Source organism: Stylophora pistillata, chromosome 3 (assembly GCF_964205215.1).
Source record: "Stylophora pistillata chromosome 3, jaStyPist1.2, whole genome shotgun sequence".
NCBI lineage: Eukaryota > Metazoa > Cnidaria > Anthozoa > Scleractinia > Pocilloporidae > Stylophora > Stylophora pistillata.
Window position 1 is genome coordinate 3,875,272 of NC_142521.1, and position 12,343 is coordinate 3,887,614.

The 12,343-nt window shown below is 36.8% G+C and overlaps 3 protein-coding genes across 3 annotated transcripts; 2 read left to right on the forward strand and 1 right to left on the reverse strand.

Moving 5' to 3' along the window:
- The first annotated feature begins 272 nt into the window (after nucleotides 1-272).
- LOC111325694 (aurora kinase C) lies at nucleotides 273-6,481 on the forward strand. The gene is made up of 12 exons (XM_022929557.2): nucleotides 273-780; nucleotides 1,171-1,475; nucleotides 1,591-1,640; nucleotides 1,803-1,864; nucleotides 2,677-2,756; nucleotides 2,980-3,118; nucleotides 3,350-3,445; nucleotides 3,591-3,643; nucleotides 4,075-4,147; nucleotides 4,637-4,738; nucleotides 4,832-4,888; nucleotides 5,677-6,481. Exons 1-12 carry the CDS (start codon nucleotides 778-780, stop codon nucleotides 5,800-5,802), a joined length of 1,146 nt encoding a protein of 381 aa, XP_022785292.2. The 5' UTR covers nucleotides 273-777; the 3' UTR covers nucleotides 5,803-6,481.
- Nucleotides 6,482-7,132: 651 nt separating this feature from the next.
- Nucleotides 7,133-8,966, reverse strand: LOC111325695 (mitochondrial inner membrane scaffold 2). The gene is made up of 2 exons (XM_022929558.2): nucleotides 8,509-8,966; nucleotides 7,133-7,780 (listed from the first exon to the last, which is right to left on the reverse strand). Exons 1-2 carry the CDS (start codon nucleotides 8,859-8,861, stop codon nucleotides 7,567-7,569), a joined length of 567 nt encoding a protein of 188 aa, XP_022785293.2. The 5' UTR covers nucleotides 8,862-8,966; the 3' UTR covers nucleotides 7,133-7,566.
- A 10-nt stretch (nucleotides 8,967-8,976) lies between these two features.
- Nucleotides 8,977-11,842, forward strand: LOC111325751 (dual specificity protein phosphatase 19). The gene is made up of 4 exons (XM_022929620.2): nucleotides 8,977-9,120; nucleotides 9,869-10,093; nucleotides 11,112-11,233; nucleotides 11,491-11,842. The coding sequence occupies exons 1-4, from the start codon at nucleotides 9,034-9,036 to the stop codon at nucleotides 11,696-11,698; spliced, it is 642 nt and encodes a 213-aa protein (XP_022785355.2). The 5' UTR covers nucleotides 8,977-9,033; the 3' UTR covers nucleotides 11,699-11,842.
- The last annotated feature ends 501 nt before the right edge of the window (nucleotides 11,843-12,343 follow it).

Here is a 12,343-nt window from a genome sequence, read left to right on the forward strand (position 1 = left end):
GACACACCGTCTTTTCAACTTTTTTTTGTTCATAAATGTACTTTTATTTTGTTGATACTGTCTTTTAGTTTTGTTTTAGTTTTTCGTATGGTTGTTGTTACTCCAAATCTCCTCCAGAATAAATTACTGGTTACTTCAAGACACCCTTTCCAGGCTCTAGAAAGTTTCAATTCCTTTCATTTTCACACCCATCCTCTCCTCCTTCGATAAATAAAGAACGGTTCTGATTATTACCTTTCCCACCATTTCCCGTTTTTGTGTACAAGAAGCTAGGCTTTTTAAAAGTGAAGTGTCAAAATAATCCACAATTGAAAACGTCCACCACTGAGAGACTCCATTATTCTTCGGTGTTTTCTTACGGCCGATAATGAAGAAACTTTCAAAATGTGTGGGTTTTCCAACGAAAACGAAAAGTCATGGCTTGGCAAGCTGTTGACGAGTTTATAACGATTAATTTGTGCTCCTAAAATGAGAGCTCGAAAGTACTGGGAACATACGTATCTCCACTACCCTCCCCACACCCATCACCCTGGCATCATTGTGATGCGCGGTCCGACCTGGAAACAAGTCTGCTATGTCTCTTTTCCTAATATGGGTAGCAGTTTTCATTTTGACCAATAAGATGCACGCTTTAACCCAACGTACGAAATTCGAAGTTTTAATCTGGCGTTTTAACTTTTCGAAGCACGTAATGTTTTGGAGAAGAGCAAGCACATTATTTGGAATCGAAAAGTTAATCAATTTCTCAGCATAGGAAAAGTTAGATCAACAAGAAATATGGTAAGAATACTCGGTATTTCACTATTTTATCGCGTGTTTGACTGATTAAGGAAGGATTCTCAAACGTGTGCGTGTTCATTGCCGTGCACGGATTCGTTGTCCTCGACAAGTTTATCGAAATTGATCGAAAGCTTACCATCATTCAGCATGCATTTTAGGTTATGATCGCCATGTCCTCTGAAGATCATTGCTGTTGGGGTAGATACTCTCTCTTTGTCTAACACAAGCTGATGTCTTGTTTCAAAGTTTAGCGAGGAACGTTAAAAGTAGTAGAACACGAACACGCGCTCGTGTCAATACAAAAACTTCATTGAAAGGTATCGCAAGATTAACGGGTGAAAGACGATGAATTGCTGAATCTTTTCCGTGTTTTTTTTTTTTCATGGTTAGGATGTTCTCAAAACGAATGGAGTTAACAACAACGCGAACCCACAGCGTGTTGCTCTGAAAGAAACACAAGACTTGAAAGTTAAACTGCAAGAATGCCTTCACCTATCGACATCGAACAACCAAGCTAATCGACAATTGCAACAGGCAAATCACAAACCGAATGGATGGATAAAACAAGAGCACTCTTCTGCACAAAATCATCGCCAACATCATCACCAGGTTGAACGAACAGATGACAAATCGTCTGCACATTCACAAGATGAAAATAAAGAAAACAACGAGAAAGAACGCTCTAAGAAGTCCAAGTAAGAAGTTAATCCCTGTCGAATTGTACCATACGTTTGAGAAATATAAACTTTGCCTTGCACTGTAGTACAACATTCTTTTCATAATATTTGAATATGTATCGTTATTTAACAGGGCCTGTTGGTCACTGGATGACTTTGATATTGGCAAGCCGCTAGGAAAAGGTTGGTTTCTTGTCAGTTTCGCATTCTACAGATCAAATTTCCAAACGTGGGCGCATCTTGGCGCCTTGACAATGCTCTGCCTTCTACCCTGCTTTGTCAGAATATCCTGGCTATCCATATACTATTTCTCAGTCTTGTTTTTTCCTTTTTAATATTATGTAGGAAAATTTGGAAATGTGTACCTGGCAAGGGAGAAGAAGAGTAAATACATTGTAGCCCTTAAGGTATGTCTGACATAGCTGGGACTGGAGAATGGTATGTATAGATTATAAATTATCCTTCCATAGTCTACGATTTGGCAATATCATCTTAACAAAGCACTTATGGCTCGATTTCAATTGGGAAAAGAATTCAATGCGATAAAGAAATTAAAATTTAAGATATCCTTGTGTCTACCTGAAAATTGAAGCTTTGTTTACCATGAAGCTTAGCTGAATCAGGCACAGGACAATCATTTGAAAATGACAAGAATAGAAACTCTTAGCCAAACTGTCCAGTGACTTCCTTCTTAAAATCCTATTTTGATTTAAAGGATAAAGCTCTAAATCTCACATGCGCAAGAAAAATAAAGCCAAGAATTAAATATTATTGACCACTTTCATAAATGGCTGACGGATTGATATTCTTTTGTTTAAATTCAAATTAGCCTCGCTTGAGATAATGCATTCTTTTGAATTTTGAACTGGAGAACGAGGCCAGAAAGGCAAATTTAAATTTAAACAAAAGAATATCAATCCGGCAGCCATTTATGAAAGTCATTGATACATTTGAATATTTTTCATCTATTCACCTGCCTGTAGTGAATGGTGCCTAATTTTTTCCTTCCTTGCTATAGCCATACTCGGCAAACTGGTCTATTCATTACAAATGTGTAAGGACATTCTTACTGAGTGTACTTGATCCTTGTTTCTGGTCTAATGAATTCATAAGTGGTAGATTCTAGCCAAGGTAATACAACTGGGATTCTGGGGAGATACTCCTATTCTTTTTCAGCATACTTAATCACTTCAACTTTTTCTTTTTAAACTATTTTCAGGTCTTGTTTAAATCACAGTTAGAGAAAAATAACGTGGAACACCAACTTAGAAGGGAAATTGAAATTCAGTCTCATCTCAGGTGAGCTTTAAGAATTTGGGCAACTTACAATATGGATATTGATGAAAATTGATGAGTAAATTCCTTAGAAAAACATTGAATATTTGAGTGGTGGCCATTAATAATAATTGAAAATAGGTCTACTTAATGGTTTTCTGAATCATCAGCTTCTTTATGTCAGAAACTCAAGATGTCCAGAATCAAACACATACATGTCATAACTTTTTTTTTTACATTTATACAGGCATCCCCACATTCTTCGCCTTTTTGGTTATTTCTATGATAAGACAAGAGTATATCTTATCTTAGAATATGCTCCAAGAGGTGAGCTGTACAAAGAGTTGAATAAAGTTGAGAGGTTTGACGAGAAAAAATCTTCAAATGTGAGTATTGTACCATCATTGCAATATCTTTGAATGTAACTTGTTTCTGCCAATTCAATTCAGTTTACTAACACGAGTGCTTGCACATAATAATGTTCCAATCAGCTTGCAATATTGGTTGACTGAAATAATACAACTAGGAAACAATTTTTGATAAAATTTGATTAGTTTTCTATGTGGTTGTGCTTCTACTGAGATACAACTGCTTACCTTTCTTGCATATCTTTTCAGTATATTCGTCAACTAGCACAAGCTTTAAAGTATTGTCACTCAAAGAAAGTCATCCATAGGGACATCAAACCAGAAAACCTTCTTCTTACCCTCAAGGTAAGAACACAATACTCTTCATTCAATGACTAATTTAGATGTGGATTATTTTTAATTCAGTTGAGGTTTGCTAACTTTAACTGCCTACTTGCAGACTTCATAGACAAATGGCCCCTCCTTAATACAACTTCATTTTTACTTACAGGGAGATTTAAAAATTGCTGATTTTGGTTGGTCAGTTCATGCTCCCTCGTCAAGGTAAAAGTGCAGAGGAAAATAAATGTTGATTTAATATATACTTGTTGTATTATACTTGAGTGACCTCAGGTGTCCTTTAGACCCTGGAGGATACAGACTACAAGTATTCCCTCCACTAATGCACTGCAAGAGCTTCATGAGTTAGGCATCCAGCACCCACGGCCTATTGGCAATACTCCAAGAGTTTCCTGCCGTGCGCTAACTTCAATTTTTAATTACTTGCGCGACAGACTTAGATGAAATGAGGGACTACTCATAGTCTATGACAGATAAGTCAGTGAGTGAATACCCACTAACTAACATTACTAAATGATGCAACATAATTAAATTCCAACATCCTGTAAGGTAATTATTGGCATATTCTCATTATTACTATTGTCACTGAGTATTGCTATAGTTATAATTTTTGTAATAATCATAAACAATTTCAGGCGGACAACACTCTGTGGAACACTAGATTATCTCCCTCCTGAGATGATTGAAGGAAAAGCACATGATGAAAAGGTACTTCTTTGAAAACAATTTCAAATTAACTGCCTGGTGTACATTCAAATTTTCATGGCAGAAGTTTTGGTAAATCATTGGTAGATTGCAATGATTCTTAGACTAGCTATTAGTTACATCCAACACATAAGTTCACAAGTTGGCTGGGGGGGGGAACTTGCAGAACCAAGTTTCATCCTCATAAAATCTCAAAAGCCAAGAGACAGAGTATATGATCTACAGATCAACACAGCAATAGTTCGGATGCTCAGCATGCCTTAATAGCTCAACAGCCTTCTGAATGATGTCCCTGTTAACCAAAAGAAAATTGAAACATTTTGAGTTGATTTTTTTGTATTTCCTGGTTGAGGAAAAAGACTGCATTTAGAAATGGATTATAGCCATCACGCTGACTCGCATGTTGGGGGAATGCCCCAAATTAAATAAGTGTGGCCTTTGCTTCAAGTTATGTGTTGCAGCAGTTTACTAAGAATGGCTTGTGTGTTTCAGGTTGACCTTTGGAGCCTTGGAGTGCTGTGTTATGAATTCCTTGTTGGAAAGCCTCCTTTTGAAGCTGATGGTCACCATGAAACCTATCGCAGAATCTCAAGGGTAAGAAAGTAACAGTTTTTAAAAAGGCCTCTCTTGAGGTAACTGCTGTTTTCATTATCAAGGATCTTATTCTGCTGAATCATGTCTTTACAGGTTGACCTCAAGTTTCCAAGTTATGTTTCAGAAGGGGCACGAGACCTAATTTCTAAGGTAACATTTCTGAGTCGCATGTCAATTTAGTGTAAGTTGTAAAATGAGTGACAGACACACTATGTAACTGAGCTCTCATTAATCAACAGGTACGATTCAATGAGAGTATGTCAGCATGTTTGAGGCATTTTAAAGATTTGCACTATGTTATCAAGGACTATTTTAATAATTAAATTAAGCAATAGAGGAGTTTTTCTTTGATAATACAGTTTCATCCAGGGCTCAACACTAACAGTAGCCCACTAGCCACAGACTAGTAGAAATTCAATTTTGGCTATTGGTTTTCAATTTCCACCGGCCAGTTTGGCTAGTAAACAGACTGAAATTGTTGTAACATCTAAAAGCATCTAAGATGTCACTAGCCACTTGGCTAGTTAGTTGAAAAGTTAGCGTCGATCCATGTCATCTAAACATTAGGAGAGGGGAGGAGTTGGGTGAGCTATTGAAAGTTATGCAAACCATCCAATGCTCCTTGGGTCTGGAGAACTGTCCTAGATTTTTCAAGATGTACCTCTCATGTTTGCAAAACCATGTAGACACATGCGAAAAAGTAAAAATTACTTTATTGATATTGGCTGCGTGATGTACTGCTTTAAGTAGTCACTTAAAGTATTTATAAGTATAAATTTGTAAAAAGATGTAAAAAAACAAAACTGTTATCACTTTGTAGTAAAACAAAATTTTGGACTAAGTTTACAAATATTCCACTTTCTCTTATGTGATCACCAGAGTTTATCAAGAATGTTGATTTACATATTAAGTAATTTCAATGGTTTATTCACCCACAGCTTCTTGTGCATGATCCAAGCAAACGACTTCCTCTGAATGGTGTCCTTGCACATCCTTGGATAAGAAACAATGCAAGCGAAACAGAAATGCAATCTACTTGTAGTTATACAGCAACAAAGCCATAGTTCCATATATTGTGCAAATTTATTAGTCAATGTAAATACCTTAGCATGTCTACAGAAACTTAATTTGTATATAGAGGTGGGAAATAGTTTATTTTTGCTGAAGCCATTGAATTATGCACTTATGAATGATAAATGAGATTATCAGTATGTTTTTGACATCAATGATAAAAATTTCAACACTGCAACTTCTTTTAAGATAAACATCTTTACAAAAAAAGCTACCATCAATTAGTGTACCTTATTTACTTTCACAGTGTTTGCTTAATTCCTTACTGGTTAAAGGCAATGAAGTGGTTGTATTGTAAACTAGGCTTTTTCCCTAACTTCACCACAGGGCTTTTCAATGCCTATCCATCAGCACAATTATTGTCAGGGATACATAAAATATTTTGTTTTTGTTGTGTAGTAAATTACTGTAATGAACCAAAGTAGTAATTATGGATCCAAGGCTACATTTCATTAATTACCCTCCTGACTAATTTTTGGAAAACTATTAAAAGTAGAGTTTATCATTAATTTCGCAGGCGGAAATTTTTCTAAAAAAAGTACTTTCCAGAGGGTTTTTCTCACTCTTTGACCAATATTAACAAATCTTGTTTGGATTGGTTTAAAACCATTACATTTGTCATAATGCCAGTGACTATTTGATGTAATAAAAATGTTTGTCTGCTCAAAGAAATGTTGTTTCTTCACTTAACAAAATGTGGGGTTGTAAACTTATTCCCATGTCAACAATGTTGTAAGGAATTATAACCAAATTTCAAAATCTTGAGCTAGTTACAACCATGTGGGTTTTAACCTGGACAGAAACTTCCCATTTAGCTGGAAAATGGTGATTTACATAAACCCTCAAAGCCATGAACACCAGAAATATTTCTGGAATGTGATTGTGTCAAAGGAAATGAACCAATCAGGTTTGAGGAATATTTCATGTACACAGTAATTCTAAACTCCTTGACACGCTTGGAATGTGAACCAAGTGTTAATTCCTATTTGGACTTGCATGAAATATCCACTGCCAAATTATCTAAAATTTTGCTCCATTTGTTTTCAAAATGAGTCTATAAATCACTGCATAAATTTTTCCCTCCTTACACATATTCTGCATCTTGAGTGAAAAATCTATTGAATTTATCCGAGTGTAAATTTTAAGTCACCATGTGCAACAATTAATTTCTAAGTGCCTGACAGAACTACCCTCAGTAGCTGGAAAAAAAAAAAACAAACTAGTGGGTATTTGGCAACCCATGTCATGTTTTTAGAAGGTTGAAAATTTTGTAAAACTTTTAAGTATTGGATAAAATCAAAAGGAATGTGAACTCAGGACTAGTACATGTCCTGAGTATTTCTTTTATTGTCCTGTGACAAATATATTTACAATTGCATAGAGGAATATTCTTGACTTACAAAACATTACAAAAAAGTCATCAAAAGAAATTCTCTCTTACTTAGTGAAGCCATAGCCTTTGGTTAACATTTTTAACAACCAGTCACAAAACACCTTCCATGCAAGCAATTAACAAATAGACTCCATGTGTCTGTTCAGTAGTAGATCACAGATGATTTCAAAATATGGTAACAACAAAAAAGTACCACACAAGGCACCGATGAGAGTGATCTACTCTGGTATACACCCACTGCAACATAGAATCTATTTGTTTTACATCATAAATAGTGTCTGTCCTCCAACAGATCATGTGGAAGAACCAGTCAAAATGCATGTACCACTCAGCTTCTTATTTACTATGCATGCATTGTTGATCTTTATTGCCTCAATGGCTCCTTGAGAACACCCATTTTGCGTAGCTTTCTGACAATAAGCGGTGTGCAGCTGATGGTCATAAACATCCTCAGTGGAGCAAAAACTTTATGGAAAGCATATGCCATCACAAAAGTACTGGCCTCTGTTGCAACACTTGAATCAGCCACTGATGAGCTCACTCCAATGAACTGAAGAGCAGCTTGGACATCAATTCCACTTAAACAAGAAAAACAACATAACCCTTGTTAGTGTGGTTGAAAGTTACTTTCTAAGTTATGTTCATTTCCCTAAAAAATCTGATTGACCTGCATCAGGATAGTCTCCTTCGCAGCCGCTGTCACGCAACGCTCCCTCCCCCACCAACCCTGTTGTGTGACGAGCCCAAACAATGGCTGCAAAGGAGACTAGCATCAGGATGGAGTTATCCTATTCACTCCATTCTCTAGTTAATCATTCTCATTACTACAAGCCATACGATCCTTGTGATATTAGTTCTGAGAATTTTAATTTAGATCAATTTATAATCACCTAATTTATATCTTTCTCTATTCTTGCACTTTTCTACATGATAACATAGGGAGAAATTCTGTCTTGGTCAGACATGGAAGTTTTAGGGTTAATAGAATGACTCAAGAAGGTATTCAAGAAGCAAACAAGGATGTCTTGAGCAATTCTTTTTCCTTGTTGTCCTAACTGCCAACAGTTGCACTGCTATAATAAGGCCCTCCCCTGGAAAGGGAAACACCTTCTTCCAGGTCAGAAAGTTGCTAAAGATGTTCGTAAGTTGTCTTTGGTTAAATAATTGAAAAATCAGATCCGTTTTAAATTGGACATACTGTGTGGAATTTACCAATGTTTCTCTTGCTGCTTAACATTAGTTTTGGACAAACCTTATTTAAAATATATTTTGATAGTTCTTTAGCTTTTCCATGGTGATGACTGACCTTTTCACAGCAATGTAACACAACCCCAAGGAAGTGAGAGATATAGTTACGTGAAACACCACAGCTGTCGTTCCATATTCTGCGACAACGGACTTAAGTCTGTCCCTAAGCGGCACATTCTCTCCACCTTTCTCTTTTTCCGTTGTACTTTCTGCTGCAGGTTTATCCGCTTCTCTAAAGGCAGAAGTGTGCAACGGTCTCCCGAAACGTAACCACAGTGAATGGCCACTTTGAGCAGGAGATTGAAAGCGAGTTAAGGTGGCGTTACCCATGAACGAAAGGAGAGCCCTTGGATGTTTTGAAATTCCCCGACAGTTTGTCATAATAAGACGAAGAGAAGAACTTGAAATCATTTTGTAGTGTCTTACTTAACAGAATAGAAGCGGGCGGGTAATATGCGCAAATCTTACCACAAATCCTTGCAATGACGATGGACAGTTTCCTCCAGGCGTTCCAATGGTGTTATACAACCGAGGCGTGTAAGGTCGTTCCCAGATCTCCTTCTCTAAATTCAACAATCTTAGGATGAGTTTTCTCCGTGAGGTGGAGAGCTTTAAAACAGGAAAGCTAAAATCCGTCAATACTACGGTCACCACAGCAGAGGGAAGGAAGGTAAAATAGCGACATTGTATGAAGTGTTGCCATTAACCTTATTAGTATTACATTGTGTGGCCTTGTGAAGCAAACCAGACCACAAATTATATCAATTTTTACTATGTATCATAACTGAATTTCATTAGATCTTCAATAAGTCCGCATAACCCCTTACTATTCTATGTTTCTGAAACGAAACTACTTTCAGTTGTTATTTCTCTGAACAATGCTTCAGTCAATTTGAAACTTCAACATCCACCTCCACCCTTCCCTTCCCCCCCCCCCCCCCACCTAAAGGAAACCCCCGGGCCAAAGTTGTGTCCAAGTGCCCTATTCAAGAACAATTTTCTATGGAAGGATTCACAGTGCGATCAAGCAATGTTGTAGAATGTAGCAGTCTCGTAATAATTTTTGATGCTGCTAGTAGGTTTTTGCTTGCAAGCATTTCTACAATGGGAAAATCCTTATTTGCCATTCACTCCTGAAAAGTGGACTCTTTATCCTTTAACTTCTCCACATAAAAAATTTAAAGATATGTATTCCTCTAAAAAGACTTGACAATTCTGGTTCAAATTTCCCACCCCGCCCAAGCAAGCTTCAAATTCTCTATCCCAGGGAAATCATTATGTGTCAAATGCCTGTGGGTTGCCTGGTCAGAGAGGGAGAGATTCATGTAGCTTCAAATTGATCAGAATTATTTTGTTTCTAGATTGATTTTAGATGAAAAAATCACTGAGCTATAACTTAACCATTTCCTTATTCTAAGTTTCTAGAACGTAAGAGTGGAAATGGGAGTATCATCACTGTAGATACTGGAGAGCATGGCTTAGGATTTTGCAAGGACCTCTCACCAGATGACAAGGTTTACAATGTACTGGACAACTTATTTATAAGCTCACAAGATGGAGCCAGAAATTTGGAAGAACTTAAACAAAATAACATAACTCACATATTAAATGTTGGAACAGGAATAGAGAATGCCTTTCCAAAGGTGATTGGTTTTAATATATGCAGGGTCTTGAACCTTAAGTAAGGTGTGCAATCTAACTAGTTAATATCTAAAGCAGGGTGTCTCTCCTCTTTCAAAGTCTTGAATAGGGTATGAACATTGCCAGTGCTTGGTTTGCATGTGGAGTTATTTTCACTTAGTGATGTTTTTCAAGTCTTTGTTTGAATATGATTGGAGTGGCTTGGTGAGGACAATTTTGCAACTTCTGTGACAGCTTTTTTCTCTTGAACAAAAAAAAAAACCCTTTAAAACAGGATCAGGTTTTGAAGGTGTTATTGGCACATTCCCCCCCCCCCATATTTCCTTCAGTGGCTACCCCCCTGCCCCTACATCTTCCCTTTCCCCCCAAAACTGAAATCCTGATCCTTTAAAGGATCCTAATCAACCACACCTCTGTTTTTGTTTACATATGGGCAACTGCAGAGGAAATCTTTCACATAACTCTTAATACCTGGAAGGAGTCATGCTGGCCAGCTAACACTTTTTACCTGGGGTAAAGAAAGGATTCATTAAAGGAGAAGCATTACACATCCTAAGAATTATATATCCAACATGCACCATGTTTGAAAAAAGAATATAGTTTCTCTTGGCTTTCTCTTGGAACAAAGAAAATAGCACACAAAAGAAAGTACTGTATTTTGTAACACAATATCATCCACCTTTACTAAATTTCAAGAACATACTGATGGGGAAATGGCACCTTATTCAAAACCAATGTGCTTAAGCACAATGCCAATGATAGTCATTAAAATACATCCTGGTCAGAACTAATCTCTCAAGGGCAGGCTCATTAATAGTTCAAGTTTTAAGTGGTCATTTGCTTCTTGTGACTGCAACTAGGATCCTTTAAATACAGGGTCACACTTTGAAGGCCTTATATAGGCATTCTCCCACCATACTTCCTTTTAGCAGTTACTCTCCAGTGCCCCCCCCCCCCCAGGTCATCCCTTCCTTGCATTTCCTGATGAAAGCAGCAAATGTGTAACCTTTCTCTTTTCAGGAGTTTGAATACAAGACTGTTGAGGTGCTGGATTTGCCAGAAACACCCATTTGTCAATACTTCCCAGGGATGTTTGATTTTATAATTAATGGCTCTAAAAGTGGGGCAGTGCTTGTTCACTGGTAAGGGAACCTTTAAGTTAGTAATTAATGCATATTTTGTAATTAATGCCTCAGAAAGAAGAAGAGCATCCAATTTCTCCTTACAATATCATCACACTTAAAGGTCACAAGAATCAAGGAAATGATCACCATCTACAGAAGCCACTGATTGTTAAACAAATTCTCCTTGTCAGCACCTTAGGAAATGTATAGGGAACAGTATGGAGAAAAAGTATTCCAAAAAAAAAAGAGAGAATATCTCATTTGTTTTTTGATAGTAATGCTGGTGTGTCTCGTTCTGTGACTGTCACTCTTGGATACTTGATGTTTTCAAAAAGATTGCCATTGGAAGAGGCCATGGAGATTGTTAAAAAAGCCAGACCAAGTGCAAAACCTAATGAGGGATTTCTCCATCAATTACAAGACTACCAAACATGGCTTGACCTTTCTTACAAGAAAGTGAGAAACAATCTTACTGAGTTGTAATACCACAGTTTGAATTTTAATTCTCGTTTTAAAGAATTAAGGATAATTATAATTACTACAGGAAAAGTGAGGAAAAGAAACTTTCTTTCCTTATCCTAAGAAATAATCAAAATGTTTTTATTATTAAAGAAGTGAAATTTGGTAGATTTTGCCTACTTTAAAATAACAGAGGTCTTTTATTTAAGAAGTGGTGTACAGTTTTGTCTCTGTTTAGTTTTTGTGTGTTTTTATTTATCTATTTCTTTTTTTTTGTGAATTTTGATGATATGTATGTAGTTGAGGACATAAATTTATGAGGACTTACTATGACGAGGCATCCAAAAACGAAACAAAAATAAAAAAGCCAACTTTACACACACTCACGCACAAAAAAAAAACAAACAAATGAGAAGCTGAAAATTAGGCAGAGGGGAGAGGTGTGGTGGGGTGGTGGGGGTAATGTGCAGACACAGAATAAACGAGTTTCATTCAACCATTGCCACAGGAAAGTTCTCACACTTGTTTCTGGTAGAGAAAGACCTCCTGATCAACGTGAGTTAGTTCGTAGACTTGAATTGTGTTATGCGTTTGAAAATACAGGGCTTTTTTCGTTACTCGCTCATCATTTCAACCTGGAAACGAGGCTGGGATCTTAATTGACCTTTC